The following is a 21,228-nucleotide window of genomic DNA, read 5'->3' as shown; positions in this document are numbered from 1 at the left end:
AATGTAAACTGGTGCAGCCGCTCTGGAAAACAGTGTGGAGGTTCTTCAAAAAACTATCCATAGAACTCCCTTATGACCCAGCAATAGCCCTGCTAGGAATTTACCCAAGAGATACAGAAATGCTGAGGCATAGGAGCACATGGAGTTAACATTTTAACTGAAAGGCTTACCCATTTTGGTAATGTGAAAAAAATGATAAGACATCATCAAATCTAGCATGACCTGCTATTCCATTATGGAATGTTTGCTCAGGACTTCACTCTTGATTTTAAAAGCTATAAGACGATGTGGTGCCTGGGTGGTTCACTTGATTAAAGTGTCCAACTTCGGCTCCGGTCATGATCTCACAGTTCCTGAATTTGAGCCCCGCGTTGAGCTCTGTGCTGACAACTCAGACCTAGAGCCTGCTTCAGACTCTGTGTCTCCCCATTCTTCTCCCTTCCCCCACTTATATATTTTTCTCTCTCTCTTTTTTCTCTTTCAATAATAAATAAACATAAAAAAGAAAAATATATAAAAATAAAGGCCACAAAATGAATTTCAATGGACTCAAATGTGTTTTATAATGTCCAGTACATTTAATAATTAATTTTCCTCTTTCTGCACAAAAAATATTATTCCTACTTCATAACTTTGTAATCTCTATATGCTATGGAACTGATATCCAAATAACTGACAACCATTTATAATTTTCAGTTCAGAGATCTTTAACATGAGCATTTGAGCATTTTCTATGACAAGTTGCAATTAATGTAACAAGTGGAACTTGTTTATACAGCTTTTCTGAAGTTCTTCTGTAAGGAGCCAGCATAATTAAATACGTCTGTACTTATGTCTCTATATTTGTGTGGAAGAAAAGAATTATTGGACATATAGCCTAAAATTCTATATAATATTAAATCTTATTCCACACTTAGCAAATTTCCTTACATAATAGTGATTTTAGCACTGACCAAAAGTGGAGTATATGAAAATAAGTGTTTTTCAAACAAACAAAAAAAAGACACTTGTCTAAAAAATAAAGTCTGAGATTTATTCTAATTAAAACTGACAAAGTTTTAAAGAAATGTCCAAAAGTCTAAAAGAATAGTAAATTTAGGGGTATAGGAGGCTGTCTTTTCTAACAGGTAAACAAGGTCAAATCAGCTCACACAGGATTTACCTAACTGATAATACAAATGGCAATTTTAAAGAATTAGCATGAGCCAAAATAAAAGAAAAATCAAAAATTTGAAAAGTTTTGATAGACCAAAAAAAATCATTCACCTGGTCCTTTACTTAATATTTTAATATAATTAACCATAAGATGAGGAATTACTATATCTCTGCCAAATGTAATATTTGATACAATTATCTGTACTTTGGAGAAATGAATCTCTTCAAAGTCATTTAAAACCCTGTTTTCTATTATGTCTTTTGTAATGTGGATGAGATGGGTAACTATTTTAAAAATATATAATTTTATTATTGATACTAAGAGCCAATTTTAAAGGTTTCAGGAAAGGATTACTGTGATTAGGGTATTTGAGAATTTTATTTTTAAAAAAGTAATTATGTTATTATGATGGGTCTCGAGCCTGTCTAATATAGCATTGTGTTATTTCTTATGGAAATGGAAAAAGAAATAAAAGTTTCCTATATTCAGAGGACTTTTGATGAAGCACTAAAATGATAAAAAAAAAACTGAAACAACTATATGATGCTTGAAAATGTCTGGATTTCTAAGTATACTTACACAATAGGAGTTCTGTTGTTTATGAGAGTAATCCACTGCTGTGGACTCTATATTTGTGTCCCACTCAAATTCATATGTTAGAAATTTAATCCTAGTGTGATAGCATTTGGAGATGAGGCTTTTGGAGGGTACTTAGGTCATGGAAGTGAGCTCTCATAATGGGACTAGTGCCCTTATAAGAAGAGACACTAACAAGCTTCTTTCTCTGCCTTCTCTACCATGTGACGAAATCAGAAAAGAGTCCTCAGTCAGACCCAACCACCCTGACACCAGAACTATGAGAAATGTTTGCTGTTTAAGCACCTGGTCTATGATACTTTTGTTATAGCAGCCCAAACTGACTAAGACACGCACATAACATCAAAGAAGTATGTCCTTAAGATGCTGGGGCGAGAAACCTTATGTTACCCTATTTGTCACTGACCTATTTAATATGGCGTAGTCTCTGGGACACCCACAGACTAGAACACTCATTCCATAACTATGCTGGGAAGCAAGATATATAGAAGAGCTAATGCCATAATGGAAGCAAATTACAATTATTTTTTTTTCTAAAGCCTTCTTAATATAGTTTCTGTTATGTCTCTTGAAATGTGATTTATCTTAAAATCAAACCAGATAACGTGTTTTGAGAATTCTTCTCTTAGTAAAACCTGTACATCTTCCTTATGTGTTTAAAATATTCCATGACCTGGAATCAAGAGTTGGATGCTCAATTGACTGAGCCACGCAGGTTCTTTAAAACAGTTTTTTGACATGCTATATGTTTAGTTACCTATCAAAAGTTGAAAAAGGAGGGTAAAGAAATTTTTTATAATATAAAACATTAAAACCCCTGTAAGCCAAAAAATAGACAGCAGCTCAGTCCCAGGTCTGTGCAAGTTCATGCAAAGAGAAGCAGGGTCTGCTAGGAGGTGAGGCCTCTTGGACCTGCATTGTCCAGCCAATTTTCCAAGAAAACTCCAGACACAGAAGGAAACTTCTGTTCATGTGCCTTTCCAGTGTGCAGAAGACACGCTGGATTCAAATCATAGCTCCAGAAGTTACTAACTTGGAACTCTGGGTAAGTTATTTGACCTCTTTATACCACATTTCCCTCAACTATAAAAAGACAAATATTAGTACATATGAGTCTCTACTTTAACCCCTTGGAGTAGTTCCTGCCATAAAACAACTGTGTGATAAATGTTAGCTATCATTATAATAATCTTCCAGGCCTTGGAGTAACCCATATCAGCACTTGAGACCTTTATCTATTCCTTCTGTTCCTTTAAACTTCAGCGAACTCATGGTTTTTTGCTTTCCTTATTCTCTCAATCCTATGTAGTCACTCCTGCCTCCCCTAGTGTTGGCTGTACCCAGCAGGTGCATTTTCATGCATCCCAGTCTCAATCCAGACAAAGCTAGTTCACAACACAACTAGGGGTGAGTTTAAGCCAATGATAGCTATTGACTTAGAGAATGTGTGATCACATTATATAGAAAAGGAGGGAGTACCATAAATGACCTACTGTGATCATTATAGTCAAGTGAACTGGCCAGGACACAGTGGACAGTTTACTTGTCCATCCAAGCCCCATGGTTAATCAATGGCAAAGCTACATCTAAAAGCCAAATCTAGTGAACATCCTAAAGGACAGTAGGTTGTACTTTTGTGCCTTCTATACAACCTTGCGTTTCCTTACCTAGCTTAACATAAGGCTGTGCTTCTATTATTTCATTTTAGTAGATTCTGGTAGAGCCTATTCCACAACACTGAGGTAACCAGGTCTTGAAAGCTATCATCTCAAGATGCCATTCTCGCCGCCTTCTCTGATCTTTCATTTTACTATGTTAATTTGACAAGGATTTAGTGACACTTTCTTTTTTTTTTTTTAATTTTTAATGTTTATTTATTTGAGAGAGAGACAGACACAGAGCATGAGCAGGAGAGGGTCAGAGAGAGAGGGAGACACAGAATTAGAAGCAGGCTCCAGGCTGCTCTGGAGCACATAGCCTGACACGGGGCTTGAACCATGAACTGTGAGATCATGACCTGAGCTGAAGTTGATGGCTTAACCAACTGAGCCACCCAGGTGCCCCTAGTGACACTTTCTAAGGACAAATTTGTTAGGCGGAATCTATAAGCTGATAAACAGAGAGAAGGAACACAATCTTCTTAATTCTGTCTTTATTAAAAAGGTCTGCTTCTTAGAAAACTGATGGATTTTTTATGTGTGTAATTAAAAAATATTTTAAATGCTTTGTGTATTCCAACTGAGTTCAAACTTGCTGTTTTGGAGGATGCCAGGTAATGCTTATTGTAATGAGGTCATTTCATGATGTTGTTCAAGGTAATACCTGGCATCATGTTGGTCAATGCAAAAATTGCTTTTAGAGAAAGGACATCTCTAACCCTCCTTTAGGGTATGAAACCCTAACTAGTTATTTCCCTGAATTTCTATTCATAATAGGTACAAATTAGTGATGCCTGGATGCTTTTCCATAAAGGAATAACTCCAAGGTAATTGTAAAAGACTAGTTCCTTATTTCCACACAAATTCACACGTGCAATTATTGTGTACCCTCAACAATATTACATCAAAGAAAGACCTCAGAAACATTTTTAAATACAATGTTGGGTTTGTTTCTTCATTCTCCAGTACTTGCAGTTCTACGAATCATCATAATGTCAGTTGATGAAAAGAGGAAGAAAAATATTCTGTGTATATAAAATTCTGTCACATAGGAAATCAAAAGTATATCAAAGCTCTACATATAGTTTACAGGAAAAAAAGGTGTCTTCAAGAATTAATGACGGTTTCTCCAGGGATCTTTAGATAAGCCTGCCATGTTTCAAAAGCAGAATCAAAGTGAATCTAAGTTCCATTTGAGTTACAGTCCAGAAGAGTGGTAAGGAGAGGAAATCATCTGTAAATATCTTTTCCCCTGGATGAGGAAATTGAAGCAAAAATTGCTATGGTAACCATGCATATTTAGTTAGCAGTCTAGTGACAACCCTAAGAAATTAAAATAAATAATCTCAGCCAGAGAAAGGGAAGAATCCCATAAAGGGAAAATATTCATTATGATTTTAATTCTAGGACCCCTAAAGTAGCACCATCTACACAACCCCATACTTGTCAATAGTATTAATGTGATTCTCCTCTCAGCCATCTCTTCAGCCAATGATAACCTAGTTGTAGCTCAAATTTTATTGACTTATCTCAAACCCACCCAGAGATTCAGTCCACCAAAGTTAACCATGTTTCCTGACAGAAAAACATTCATCTCTTTAGTTAGAAGAATTGTAGCTAAAATGATGGATGCTCTTTCCTTAAATAAATGATGATTAGTTCTTCTCCAGGGTTTGGGAAGGCTGAAAATATCTGAACAATAAGTTAGGAGGAAGGATGTCAAAATGACCAGGAGCACTTGTTTAAAATATACATAGAGCTTCCTAAACCCTTCCCAAATCTACTGAATTATAAGCTCTGAGCCAACAAATTGCTCATTCAAATGTCCTCAATGATATACAAATAAAACCAAGTTTGAGAGGAATCGCTGCTACAATCATGCTTTTCAGTGGTGTCTAAGGGGATGGCTCTTACTAGAAGTCCTCAATAGCATCTTGGGGCCACTGCTCCCAGCAGAGGCAGCACGTGAGCTGATAGAGTTGGCTCCTTGCAGCACTGCTAGAAGGGTATACACCTATGTAGCTGTTGCCATCAAAACCTTTCTCATTGGCCTCAAAGTAATGGAGGACCCCTGTGGTCTTTTGCTTCACACCCTACAACTCCTATTAGGGAGGTCAGGATCATTCTTTAAAAGCAAGACAAGACATGTTATCTGCTAAGCCCTCTCATGGCATTGATGATACACAACTTTTCTAGAATGAAAATCCTTGATGGCTTTTGTTCAAAGCTTCCTTCTGTTTACAGCTTGGATAACAACATACTTGGTCATATTATTATTCCACCATTTTCGTCCATTATTTCTCTTTTGCCAGGCCCTGAGACATGGTCATCTCATAGCTCAGAGTGAACTCTCCCCTCTGGGTGCAAGCCCAGGATGCTAGACAGTAGGACTAATCTCTTCCTGGGAAGTAGTTGAATCTAGTTGTCTAGGGGACCAGATATTCTTCTTCAAGTTCCCTACTGGTGAATCCACAGGATCAGTATTTGTGGATCTCTTCCAGGAAATGTGAGAAGGAGGGCAGAGAAGGGGCCAAGTCAGAGAGTGTAGGGAAAAGAGTAGGGATGGCTGAAGCAACAAATAAAGTAAAATAAATAAGCAGAGATGATGCTATTAAAATTCAAGAGAGCAGAAGGAAGAGCCAAATGGTTTCTAATAATGAAATGGACAAAGGCAGTATTAAAATTTGGATACAGAAGAAGCTGAAGTTGAAGGCTATGATATTAAAGGATACTTTAAAGAATTTTAATAGATCAATGAGGAATTTACCTAAGGTATCTTTCAGGTCTAAAATGATGCACTTTTCATTTGAAATATAATATTCTAGAGTGTTCTAAACATTTTGACATATGTCCCCAAAATTCTCCAGAGAAGTAACAATGTAATAAACCTTAGACCCAATTGATTTGATATTCATCATAGAAGACTATTTTCTATTAATATTCTATATCTGTAATATAAACACTATTGTTTAATTAGTGAGTTAAAGTTGAGATATTTTTACTTTATAATACCTTAATTCATGGATGGGCCTAAAAGTACTTTATTTTTATATCTTTTATTCTTTGACTTAACTTTATATTTAAAGGTTATTATGAACTACTGAAACAAATGATCAATGCTCAGTCAAAAAATATATTTCAAATCACGGTGAATATTTAGATACTGTTGTCCAAAATAAAAAACTATCTAGAAGCACAATAAGATTTATAAACCAATGAGAAAGGAAATAGATGAGAGACATACATATAAAAAGAAATACAAATGATGCATGGGAAAGCTGTTTCACTTCCATAGTACTCTTTCCCCAAACCCAGAAACACAGTCTAATCATGAGAAAACATGAGAGAAGGCAAAATGAGTAATATAATACAAAACACTTGACCAGTGCTCTTAAAAGTGATGAGAGTCATGAAAACCAAGGGAAGATTAGGAAATATTCATAAATCAGAGGTGACTAAGAACAGGCGGAGAAGGACAGATACCATATGTTTACACTCATAGGTCTAACAGGAGAAACCTAATGGAGGACCATGCGGAGGGGAAGGGGGGAAGAAAGTTGGGGAGAGAGAGGGACACAAAACCTGAGACTATTGAATACTGAAAACAAACTGAGGGTTGAAGGGGGAGGGAGGGGGAAGGGAGGTGGTGGTTATGGAGGAGGGCACTTGTGGTAAAGAGCGCTGGGTGTTATATGGAAACCAATTTGACAATAAACTATTTAAAAAAGAAGAAGAAGACACAATGACTAAATGCAATGTAGTATCCCAAAATGGATCCTAGAAAACAAAACAATGATAACATGGATGAAATCTTGTATCAATGCATTGAAGTAACATAGCAATGTTTATTTCTTAGTTTTGACAAATGCATGGTGGCTTTGTAAGATATTAAAATTAGTCAGAGCTGAGTAAAGAAGAAATGGGGATTCTCTGTACTATTCTTACATTTATGTGAATTTAAAATGATTCTAAAATAATTTTTAAACATGTGTATGGGACTATGCTTCTTTTTATGGTAATCTATATAATTAGTATCAATACAATCAATGATAAAAACTACAGCAACTGGAGAAAAATGTAAAAACATTTACATAAAGCCAACTGAGAGTTATCAATAAGGTGAAAAATCAAGGTCTGGGCAAGATGGTAGAGAAACAGGGAGTTTCATACTTCCTGCTTGCATCTCTCAAAAAAGGGCTAAACCCAAAGAACTCTGAACTGCAAGAGTCTGGGAGGAATAGAGACGGAGTCCACTAAGAAAACAGCCTTATAGGTGCGTAATTGTAAAATAAGGAAGATAAATGGGCCAGAACACAGAGTCATGGAGGGAAGGGAGCCCTCTGCGGAGAGACAAAAAGAGAGAAGGAGCAGCTGGTGAATCTTAGAAAGGTCCTGGAGAAGAGAAAAAACTCAGCCTGGGACAGAGAGGGATGGTATCATTTCATGTCTATCCACAGGGCTTTTGGAGAGAGATACTGTCTCTAACTCTGTAGCTTTCTTTGGGCTAGGTGCTCTGGTCTCAGAAATTCGGTCTGGGATAGACAGTATGCAAGGGATCACAGTTGCAGTCGGCATCAGGAGGAACCACTCCCCTACTCAATCCCTCACTAGGAAGTGCTCCAGCTTTCCAGATTACATTTCCCGTGGTATCATTAATGCACACAGAGTAAGATCTGGAAATGAGGCTGCGTGCAGGACATAGAACATGGCCCGCCTTGGCCACACCGAAGGCACAATGAGATGGGACCCAAAAGAGTGATCTGCAACACCTGGTTGGAGAAGGGACTGGGGGGCTGCCATTTTTCTCCCCACAACCACATAGGCAGGGCCTCAAGGAGCTGCCCGCATGACCCACAGTGGAGGCGAGACCCGCCTCACCAAACCATGCCCATTTGCCCTGGCTAGCTGCTTTGTTACCTGAGCCTGGAAAAGGAAACAGCCCCTCTCCCAAGATCAGCACTGCTGCATTGTTGTGATTAACTCTAGATCAGTTCTTGCTATTCAGATATATTCTCCCTTATCTCATTTTTATCTCTCCCCACCTCTGAACCAGGTATTCTGGTTATAGGTTTGCTACACAGGCAGATATAATCCATTCTCTTAATGCATGTTCTATCTCCATCGCTAGCTTCCTTTCTGTCTCACTGAAATAATCAGACTATATAGTTTCTGGGTAACATCATCTTTTTCTTTTTTCTTCTTCTCCACACCTCCTGCCTTATTCTCCCTTTTCTCTATCTGAATTAAGCCTTTTAGTCTCTCTGCATGATCGATGTTCAATTTCTCTTTCACCCACCCCTGTCATTTCGCTCTTTGTATATGCTCTTCCATCAACACTGTCTCTACCCTGCTCTTTATTTGTAGCTGGAATTTCTGGTTTTATGATTTTATACTGTCCTTGGTCTTTTGTTGTTTTTGGTTTTGTTTCCCTTTTTTTTTTCTTTGAGTTTGCTTGAGGAAACAAGTCAAAGTGCACATGGTAGAGAGTCCCAAATATAAGTATGGAAGGGAAATAAAATAACCAAAGGCACAACAAGAGAGACCAAGGAACACCATTAAAATAACACTTCCTGAATGGACAGGCCCTGGTTAGTTTATGAGCCTCCTTTAATATAGCAGAACTCTCAGGTGCAGAGAGCATAACAAGCTTTTAAACCTTGCAAGAAACAGAAAGATAGCCAAAATAATGAAACCGAAGAACTCTTCTCTAAAGAAATTCCAGGAAGAAGTGGCAGATAAAGAATTGGTCAGAACAGATATAAGCAAAAATACTAGAGCAAGAATTTAGAACAATTGTCATTAAATTAATCGCTGGTCTTGAAAAAGGCATGGAAGACACCAGAGACACTATAGCTACAAAGATTATGGACCTTAAAAATAGTTGTGATGAGTTTAAAAATACTATAAATGAGGTGCATAATAAAATGGAGGCAGCCACTGCACGGATTGAAGAGGCAGAGAGGAGAATAGGTGAATTAGAAGATACAATTATAGAAAAAGAGGAAGCTGAGAAAAAAGGAAATAAATTGATCCAGGACCATGAAAGGAGAATTCGAGAACTGAGTGATGCAATCAAATGGAACAATATCCATATAACAGGAATTCCAGAAGAAGAAGAGAGAGAAAGGCACTGAAGGGGTACTTGAACAAATTATAGCTGAGAACTTCCCCAATCTGTGGAAGGAAGCAGACACTGAAATCCAAGAGGCACAGAGAACTCCCCTCAGATGTAACTTGAATCAATCTCTGGCATCACATATCATGGTGAAACTGGCAAAATATAAGGATAAAGAGAGAATTCTGAAAGCAGGTAGGGATAAAAGGGCCCTAATATACAAAGGAAGACCTATCAGAGTAGTTGCAGATTTATCTACTGAAACTTGGTAGGTCAGAAAGGAATGGCAGGAAATCTTTAATGTGATGAAAAGAAAAAACATGCAGCCAAGAATCCTTTATCCAGAAAGCCTGTCATTCAGAATAGAAGGAGAGAATAAGGTTTTCACAAACAAACAAAAATTGAAAAACTTCATCACCAATAAACCAATCCTTTAAGAAATCCTAAGGGGGACCCTGAGGGAAATGTTGCAAGGAACACAAGGTACTAGAGACACCAGTACAAGCATGAATCCTACAGAGAACACAATGACTCTAAACCCATATTTTTCAAAAATTACACTGACTGTAAATGGACTGAATGCTCTAATCAAAACACATAGGGTAGCAAAATGGATAAAAAAACAAAATCCATCTATTTGCTGTCTACAAGAGACTCATTTTAGACCTGAAGACACCTTCAGATTGAAAGTAAGGGGATGGAGAAATATCTATCATGAGACTTGAAGTCAAAAGAAAGCTGGAGTAGCCATACTTATATCAGACAAACTGGACTATAAAGTTAAGTCAGTAACAAGAGATGAAGAAGGACATTATATAATAATTACAGGGTCTATCCATCAGGAAGAGCTAACAATTATAAACATCTATGCACTGAATTTGTGAGGACCCAAAGATATAAAACAATTAATCACAAACATAAACAATCTTATTGATAAGAATGTGCTAATTGTAGGGGATTTTAATACTCCACTGACAGCAATGGATAGGTCAACTAGTCAGAAAATCAGTAAAGACACAATGGACCTGAAAGACACAATGGACCAGATGGATCTGACAGATATATTGAGAACTCTGCATCCTGAGGAATTCACTTTCTTTTCAAGTGCACATGGTACATTCTCCAAGATAGATCATATACTGGGCCATAAAGCAGCCTTCCATAAATATAAATGAATTGAGATTATACTATGCATACTTTCAGATCACAATGCTATGAAACTTGAAATTAATCACAGGAAAAAGTCTGGAAAATTTCCAAAAACAGGGAGGATAAAGAACACCCTACTAAGGTATGATTGGGACAATCAGGCAATTAGAGAAGAAATTAAATAAAAAATATATGGAAATAAATGAAAATGAAAATACAAAAATCAAAACTCTTTGAGATGTAGCAAAGGTAGTCCTCAGAGAAAAGTACACTGGAATCCAGGCCTCTGTCAAGAAACTAGAAAAAGTGTACATACAAAATCTAATGGCACACCTAAAGGAACTAGAAGCAGAGCAGCAGGAACACCCCAAACCCAGCAGAAGAAGAGAAATAATAAAGATCAGGGGAGAAATAAACAATATAGAATTTAAAAAAAAAAACAACAGCTGAACATATCAGTGAAACCAAGAGTTGGTTTTTTGAAAAAATGAACAAAATTGATAAACCTTTAGCCAGACTTTTCAATAAGAAGAGAGAGCTTACCCTAATAGACAAAATAACAAATGAAAATGGATTTATTACCACCAATCCCTCAGAAATACAAGCAATTTTCAGGGAATACTATGAAAAAATTACACACTAACAAACTGGACAACCTAGAAGAGATGGACAAATTCTTAAACACATACACTCCAACAAATTCAAAAGGTAAGAGAGAAAATCTAAACAGACCCATAACAGTGAAGAAATTGAAGCAGTTATCAAAAATCTCTCAACAAATAAGAGCCCTGAGCCAGATGGCTTCCCTGCAGAATTCTGTCAGACATTTAAAACAGACTTAATACCCATTCTTCTCAAGCTATTCCAAAAAATAGAAATGGAAGGAAGACTTCTGAACTCATTCTACAAAGCCAGAATAGCTTTGATTCCCAAACCAGAGGGAGACCCAGCAAAAAAAGAAACTACAGGCCAATATCCTGGATGAATACAGATGCAAAAATCTTAAATACTAGCAAATCAAATTCAACAGCATATAAAAAGAATTATCCACCATGATCAAGTGGGATTCATTCCTGGGTTACAGGGATGTTTCAATATTCACAAATCAATCAATGTGATACATCACATTAACAAAAGAAAAGATAAAAACCATGTGATCTCGATAGGTGTAGAAAAAGCATTTGACAAAATACAGCATCCTTTCTTAATAAAAACCCTCGAGAAAGTCAGGATAGAAGGAAATTACTTAAACATCATAAAAGCCATTTTTGAAAAGCCCACAGTTAATGTCATCCTCATTGGGGAAAAACTGAGAGCTTTCCCCCTGAGATCAGGAACACTACAGGGATGTCCACTCTTACCACTGTTTAACATAGTGCTGGAAGTCCTAGCATCAGCAATCAGAGAGCAAAGGGATATAAATGGCATCAGAATTGGCAAAGATGAAGTCGAACTTTCACTTTTCACAGATGACATGATACTCGACATAGAAAACCTGACAGACTGCACCAGAAGCCTACTAGAACTGATCCATGAATTCAGCTAAGTTGCAGTGTACAAAATCAATGTACAGAAATCGGTTTCATTATTATACACTAATAATAAAACAACAGAAATAGAAATCAAGAAACTGATCCCATTCATAACTGTACAAAAAAACATAAAATACCTAGGAATAAACCTAACCAAATATGTAAAAGATCTGTATGATGAAAACTATAGAAAACTTAAGAAGAAAATGGAAGAAGAGACAAAGAAATAGAAAAATATTCCATGCTCATGGATCAAAAGAATAAATATTATTAAAATGTCAATACTACCCAAAGCAATCTACACATTCAATGCAAGCTCAATCAAAATTGTACTATCATTCTTCTCCAAGCTAGAACAAACTATCCTAAAACTTGTATGCAACCACAAAGGACCCCTAATAGCCAAAGTAATATTAAAGAAGAAAACCAAAACGGAAGACATCACAATCCCAGACTTTAGCCTCTACTACAAAGCTGTAGCCATCAAGACAGTATGGTATTGACACAAAAACGGACACACAGACCAACGGAATAGAATAGAGAACCCAGATTGGACCCATAAATATATGGCCAGTTAATCTTTGACAAAGCAGGAAAGAGTATCCAATGGAAAAAAGACAGTCTCTTTAATAGACGGTGCTGGGAGAACTGGACAGCAACATGCAAAAGAATGAAACTAGACCACTTTCTTACATTATACACAAAAATAAACTCAAAATGGATGAAGAACCTGAATGTGAGACAAGAAACCATCAAAATCCTAGGGGAGAAAGCATGAAGCCACCTTTTTGACCTCATTCACAAAAATTTCTTATTCAACACATCTCCAAAGGCAAGGGAATCAAGAGCAAAAGTTAACTATTGGGACCTCATCAAGATCAAAAGCTTCTGCACTGCAAAGAAAGCAATCAACAAAACTAATAGGCAACCAACAGAATGGGAAAAGATAGTTGCAAATGACATATCATATAAAGGGCTAGTATCCAAAATCTACAAGGAACTCACCAAACTCCGCACCCAAAAAACAAATAATCCAGTGAAGAAATGGGCAGAAGACATGAACAGACACTTCTCCAAAGAGGACATCCAGATAGTCAACAGGCACATGAAACGATGCTCAGCGTCATTCAACATCAGGGAAATACAAATCAAAACCACACTGAGATACCACCTCACACCTGTCAGAGTGGCTAAAATGAACAAATCATGAGACTATAGATGCTGGTGAGGATGTAGAGAAATGGGCACCCTCCTACACTGTTGGTGGGAATGTAAACTGGTGTAGCCACTCTGGAAAATAGTGTGGAGTTTCCTCAAAAAGTTAATAATAGAACTGCCATATGACCCACCAATAGCAGTGCTAGGAATTTACCCAAGGGATACAGGAGTGCTGACCTATAGGAGCACATGTACTTCAATGTTCATATCAGCACTTTCAACAATAGCCAAATCCTGGAAAGAGCTAAATGTCCATCACCTGATGAGTGGATCAAGAAGATGTGGTTTATATATACAATGGAATACTACAATGAGAAAGCATGAAATGAGAAAGAATGAAATCTGGCCATTGTAGCAATGTGGATGGACCTCAAGGGTGTTATGCTAAGTGAAATAAGTCAGGCAGAGAAGGACAGATACCATATGTTTTCACTCATATGTGGAATAGGAGAAACTTAACAGAGGACCATGGAAGAAGGGAAGGGAAAAAATAGTTAAGGAGAGGGAGGGAGGCAAGTCAATAAGAGACATTTGAATACTGAGAACAAACTAGGGGTTGATGGGGGTGGGGGAGAGGAGAAATGGGGTAATGGGAATGAAGGAGGGTACTTCTTAGGATGAGCACTGGGTATTATAGTGAATCCAACTTAACAATAAACTGTAAAAGAAAAAAATAAACATAGGAAAAAAGGTGAAAAATCATGTCTAAAGAGGTAACTAGAATTTTGTGACAGCTTTTGTCTGATGAATATTTCCCTGTCCAGAAGACACAGTTGGGAGATGGAGCAGTGCTCTGAAGGCCTTAATGGACCAGCAAGATATAAGGCATATGGGCACGACTATGGTAAATTCCACATACTTTGGTTGAGACTAAATAACAAACAAACAAACAACAACAACAACAACAAAAGGAAGCCTAAAGTAAATCAGAATTAAAGCAGCTGTCACTGGGTCACAACACAGCTTTGAGTCACCTAAGACCCCAAAATCTGAATTCCTACAATTGTACTAATATGGCTCATATTGCCATTGCCTGGCAGAAGCATTAGAAAATACTCAGAAGATAAAGATGATACCTTAGGCCTCAAACTGTTTCTATACATACATTTTTAAATATAACTTCTGTTATGCAAAAATAATCAGAGTTGTGAGGATATAAGATGACATAAAAAGGAATCAGCAGATGAAACAGATAACACATATCCACAGAGGTCAGATATTAAAATTATCAAAAACTCTTAAATAATGTATATTTTATGTTCATGAAGATAAAGATAGAATATTGAAAATTTAAATATAATTTTGCTAAATATAAAAAATTTCTGTATAAAACTAGATACTCAACCATTTGGAAATCAAAGATAAATTCTAGAATTAAAAATATGTACTAATGAAATTAAGAATCCTATGAATAGTTTCAATAGTGGATTTTACATAGCTAAAGAGGGAATGAGTGAACTGGAAGTAAGCCAGAAGAAAATATCTGAAATGAAGAATAGAAAGACAAAGGATGATATACAAAAGAGTATAAGATACATAGTGTACACAGTGAGAAGTTCCAAATTATATTTAATTGTATTTATAGAGGAGACAGAAGGGAAAGGAGCAGTATTTGGAGAGTTAATAGGCTCCATTATTTCCTGGACTGATGAAAGATATAATTCTGCAAATATACAAACCAAACAAATTGTAGTCCAGAAAATAAAAAAGAATCACCTATAGCAGTGTTGATTAGAACTTTGTGCAATGTTTGAAATGTTCTATTCTGCATACTTCAAAGTGGTAGCTGCTAGTCACATGTGACTACTGACTACTTGACATGTGGTTATGCAACTGAGGACCTGAATTATAATTTTATTTGCATTAATAAAATCTAAATTAAATAACCACACATGGCTAGTGATTATTGTATTGGGTAGTGCATCACAGTGAAACTGGAAAAACATAAATAAAGATAATAGTCATTAAGGAAATCAAAGAATAGGCAATAGATAATTATTCAATAGCTAACTTTTCTATATAAACAATGGAAACCAGAGGACAACAAAATGAGCCAAAATAACAAATCTGTAAATCTACAATTCTATATCTAATAGAAATATTCATCAGCATTTGAGGTAAATTGTGTTATATGCCTAGCTTAACCCATAGCCCATATTAGAGATGAATTCACATTTTGGCCTTATAACTTTAAATATACTAAGAATTGTTTTTATTTCCCTGTATTCTGAGAAGTCATCTTCTTAGATGGCTACTTTGGCTTGTCTGGGAGAATTTATCTCTACAAACATTTCTGTTGTAGTATTTATACTTTTTTTTTGTATTTACTGGTTTGTATGTTTGTTTCTCTTGAGTATTAGGTCACTTTTCTGTGAAGTTTTGAACATAAGCACTGATTATATTTCAGACAGTACACAAAAAGTATTATTTCAAAACTGAAAGTTAACGATAGTAAGATTTACTTCACATACACATGTCTGGGAAATATTAAAGACAAGCATCCAAAGATTTTAGAATACTCTCACATGTTATATTGTAAATTATATCCAAAATGATATTATTCTATACATTCTTCTATGTTCTTCTTATTATACATTCTTCCATAGTGTGATATCCCAGATTTAGGACTCTTTCAACTTATACTGGATCTGGTATTTCTGTCTCCTCCAAACTCTTGAGTTTATCAATTAGCAAATTTAAAACAGAAAAATCAGCTTCCATTCTTTACTAGAGGATGAAAAAAGCCATCAATCTGGGAGGTCTGAGGACTCAGCTCAATTTTGTTACCAATGAGTTGGGAGTTTTGGAGAATATATATCACCTACCACCCCTGGACTGGATTATTCCAAAAAGCAGCATGTTTCACAGAGTAAGTTATGTAAAATGAATAAGGTATCTTAGAAGAGGTCTGAATTTAATTCTTACTATTAAATACTACCATTATATTTGAAGTATTTTCATTTACTTTATTTTCCTAACCTCATCCACTTTTTCACAAGAAAGAAATAGACTTAAATGTTGCAGAGAAAGTTGAGAAAGTCGTTTCTAATAGTCACCATTGGTGACTACTTTTTAGTGTCTAGAAGTAAAAACAATATAACCAGTGAAACAAACAAACAACATAGCTGTTTGTTCCATATTGACAGGCTGAAAAGGTTGAAAGATGAAGAACTACTATCACTGTAGGGACAGCATGCTTTGGGGATATGTATGTAAACTTATAGGTTACGTATCTATCAAGGCACTTTTTATATTGTTCAACCAATTTCTGAATTGCACCATTTTTTTCCAGGTAAATCATAGCTTTACAAACATTAAAAGTATAAATACATAATTATTAGTTCTGGGTAAGCACTAGATCCAGGAGAAAAATAACAAAAATTCAACCAAATACATTATCTCTACACACTCTCCCTACTCCTATATCCTCAGGCCAGTGTGGCCAGGAATCGGATGCCTCTGGGCACAAAGCCGGTTGAACAGCTGTTTGACTCACTGCATTTGACTCCTTGTCATTTGGCAGATTGAGATCTCTGCTGAGAGCACCATTTGGAATTTTTCTTCCCCCAAACTGATATTTCTGAACATGGGATTTGAAATACAGTGAGGTTCTAGTATATATTAATAGACTAGTAGTGCCAAAAGGGAGTGTGACCAATTTATGTCAAAAATACAACTTTCCTCCAAAAGTGTTTAAGAAGATAACCCTCGACTGGCTGAGATCAGCCTGACAGAATATAAATATCGGTTCACTGAAAACATGAATGTAAAAAATGATACTAGTGGCATCAGGTGTGTGGACTAGTGAGGAGCAACTATCAGACATGAGTATAAATTGAGATACATATAGGCAGATAGGACAAAAGTAGCCAGGCCACATCTACTGAAGAGAGATGGATTAGAAAATTATCATTACAGAATCCAAGAGAATCCCTAAGTCAAGGTTTGGGTATTTGAGAGGAGACTACTACCACTAACTGCTACTACTAACTACTACTACTAACAAAACTGCTAACTCCTATACTACTACTACTAACAATAATAGTTATGATTACAGCAGCAACAGTAAAACTGGTTCATGCTTACAGAGCACTTAGTATAGGTCTGTCAGCACAGTTCTACCACTTTAAATATAATAATTCATTTAATATTCTTAATGATCATATAAAATAAGGGCTATTACTTTTTTTTCCCAATTCATAGAAGATGAAATTAAACACAGAGAATTTAAGTCACTGACTCAAGATCATACAGACTAACAGGTGAAGGCATGGTTTGCAAAAATGTAAAATCTTAACCAAGGATAAAAGATGCTACAGAGAAACTGAACACTTTTGAATTAAGTATGAAATAAGCAAGCCTGACCAAAACAAACAAACAAACAAACAAATAACCCAACTGTAGCCCTCCCCATCTGGTAAGAGCAGAAAAACACACAAAAACCAACAAAATTTCCTTCATATCAACTATATTTCTTCCTAAATTTCACGATTTTTGTTCCCATCTTGAGGCCAGAATATACACAGATCTAAGGCTTCCCTGAAGGTCTCAATCTTTTTCCAATTATTAGCAATCTCATTGTCAAAAAAGGTTTCTTAATACGTAAAATTAATCATTGACTTTCCAACTTAAACCCTTTCCTCTTCTCTGATCTTCATTGAGCTTGGGACACACACACACTGGATGAAGGTAGTTAAAATTCTAATCACCTTGGGTTTTCCCTTTTTATTTAATAACTCATTTAAATGTACTTCTGCTAAGTCTTATTTTAAAATCTCCCTGACATTAATTACTGATTTTTCACATCTTTCTGACAGGACAACTTTGCCATCTAAAATGTACTTATGGTGAGCTTTTTCATCTTACCTCTCCATTTTCTAAGGGATGTATCTTGGAATAAAATGAAGTACAGATGACCTCATCGTCTTTGGCATATGACGGCGGTCCAGTGCGGGGATGAATATTGTAAAGCGTTAGACACTCCGTGTCTGTCACAGCATGATACTGCCAGGGCTTGTAGTCAACATCATCAAGTGAGCGTTCCAAAATCCAGTTTCCAGGCCGAGGGGAATTAGCTGCTTTCACAATCACATATGCAATCTGGAACACCTGGAGAAGAGCAACCACAACAACATGTAACTTTGAATTCCAAAGTATTCTCACCACTTTTAAGCAAATATACAGCTCAATCTAAAAAAATTATTTCTGATTTTATACTATAACACTATTATGTTCTCTGAAATGATTTTACTGTTACATATTCATGTTTAATACCTTTTGCTAAAATATGATGTTTAATCCTGACAGACATTACTTTAAAAGAAATGGGTTAAGATTAGATTTTAGTTCTCTAACAAATCATTGACATCATTTTATCTGATTTCATAAATTCCAGTATAATCGTGGTCACCTAAAGCAGTCATTAAACACCAATTTACTCACCCTACTGTATTAGAGGATGTAAAGTATGAGTTCAAAATTCCTTTTGTGGATAAGTGTTTGACTGTTTAGAAAATATACTTACTTATATCACCCAATCCTCAGAAAAGTACCACAAAGGTGAAGTTAGTAAGGTGAGCAAAGATAACATAGAACTTTAGAGGCATAGTCCTATGTTGAAATTGTGTTCTCAGTGTTTATGTGACCTTGGGCAGATGATTTTACTTTTCCAACTTTTAGTTTCATTTCCTGCAAATTAGGGTTAATAATAAGCACAATACTGATCGACAATTTAGATTCAATAAGATAATATATACAAAGTACCTGGCAAAGGACTCGTAAATTACTCAGTAAATGTTGATTACTTTATAATCCCCAAAGAGAAAATAATGGAGAAGAAATTCTAGGGCCTGCAGACAACTGATTGAAATAAATTAAATTAAGGGTGATTATATTCTGTACCCAGAAGCAAGTGGGTATTTAAAAAAAGGAAGATAAAGAAAGACATGAAGTTACTATATGTCAGCAGGGTGACAATTGAGGGGAATGTGACAATCCTTTATTTTGAAATCTACATAAAGTATGAAGGCATTAAAAGTAAGAATTCTAGGTGTTTTGTGAAAGTACATAATCAATGCAGTACATGAGAATAATGCAGAGACATTATTGAGTGACATTTATATGCAATGCCCTGGGTAGAAAGACAGATATGCTAGTTTAAATTACAGTCCTACCATCCATGGGTTGATAATATATTGTAATAATGAGACACCTAAAACCTATGCTAACAATAAACCAAGATGGTATGTTTTTGTTTTATAAATGCTATGATAAATGGGGAGCCTGTAACCTCTAAGCTCTGAGGAATTAGAATCACTGGAATGGTACCAGTTGGAGGACAGGCCCACAAAAATGTAACTAAAGGGCTCACAGGACAACAGGGGGAACCCAGAGGAAATTCTCAAAGAAATGTTCTGGAAATAAACTTCATCTGCTTCATAGTTCTGACCTGAGCCCTTCATGAATGCATGTACAGTTGTCCATGGGCATCTCAAAGGGGCTGGACTTAACAATATGAAGAGCTGGTAGAGAAGGGGACAACACAAACAGTGCTGATGCTGGGCTTCTGTGATCTTTAGGAGAACATGGGCACAGGTGTTCTGTGAGGGGAAACATAAGCCATCAAACGATTGAAAGTAGGACTCATATTGACCTTTTAGCTCCAGCTGTGGAAAAACTCATTATTAAAATTCTGAAATACTTCTGTACTTGTTGGTAAATTGCTGCTGCCCAAGCCTCCCAAATGCCTCCTCTCCCCTGAGACCATCTTGTTAACCTCAGTGTAACAAGGAACAGACAGGACATCTGCTCTCATTGGTCTGGGATTTGGCAATTCTACTTTGTTGACTATCACTCCAGTGGGATATATGAATTTGTAAATATAAATTTATAAATATGAATTTACAAAGGTATATAGGTAAGTATACATGCAAAGAGACACACAAGTCCATGTATGTGCATATGTGCTTTGACATTTTTGGGAAGGATATTCATAAACATGTTAAAACTATTTACCTCTGGGGTTTGAGGATAAGGAGTCAAAAAGAGATTTTACTTTTTATCCAGTATCTTGATATATTATTAATTGTATTCACATAAATGTCTTAGTTTTTAATAGTTATTTTTTAAATAAAGAACAATTAAAGCAAAAAGTGTCAGAGAAAAAACAAGAGTAGGAGCAAGATGGAATATATTCTATTTATCGTTATCCAAGATATTTGTGGTTTCTGTATTTTTTTGGTGTTATTCATCAGGAAGTATTTCTCTTAGACACTCTATATTCAACAATCCATGTAGATGGAATTTTTTAATAAATAAATGAGGAACATATCAATTGATTAATCTGATATAACACAGAGATAGTTCTTTCTATTGTAAGCATAAAGCACTGATCTTAATTTCTGGTAATCCTAAATTTTTCATGGCAAGGTCTGTAAAATGATTTTAAAAAATTAAAATAACTAAGTTGTGATCTCCTTAAGGACAGAGACTATAGCCTTTATTTCTTGAGAGATGCTAAAATCGTATGATAACTCGTGAAATAGTGAGCATTCAATATTAATTATACTCATTTGCATAACCAGAGTCACTGTAACATGCCACCATCTTACTTCTACTAGGTTAATACTTGTTTTTCTGTTAGATATTGATTCTCAGTCAACACTAGACTATTTTTTCACTTACAAGAACAAAGACATATATTACTTGAGTGTTTTTTATGTTATGCCTCTATGAGCTAAGGAAATTGTTTAAACTCTTTATCCTCTGTTCCCCAAATGTTTATTTTCCAAAGTCAAAACCATG

The 21,228-nt window shown here is 35.8% G+C and overlaps 1 protein-coding gene across 1 annotated transcript in view; it reads right to left on the bottom strand.

Annotated features, from left to right (window-relative positions):
• Positions 1 to 21,228, bottom strand: part of LAMA2 (laminin subunit alpha 2) — a 600,504-nt gene that overhangs the window by 392,270 nt on the left and 187,006 nt on the right. The window contains exon 4 of the mRNA XM_029943224.1: positions 18,292 to 18,534. Within this exon, the coding sequence (XP_029799084.1) occupies positions 18,292 to 18,534 (243 nt within the window). The remainder of the gene's footprint in view (positions 1 to 18,291; positions 18,535 to 21,228) is intronic.

The sequence above is a fragment of the Suricata suricatta genome, chromosome 7 (genome assembly GCF_006229205.1).
Source record: "Suricata suricatta isolate VVHF042 chromosome 7, meerkat_22Aug2017_6uvM2_HiC, whole genome shotgun sequence".
Classification (NCBI taxonomy): Eukaryota; Metazoa; Chordata; class Mammalia; order Carnivora; family Herpestidae; genus Suricata; species Suricata suricatta.
This window is presented reverse-complemented; position numbering and strand designations above follow the sequence as displayed.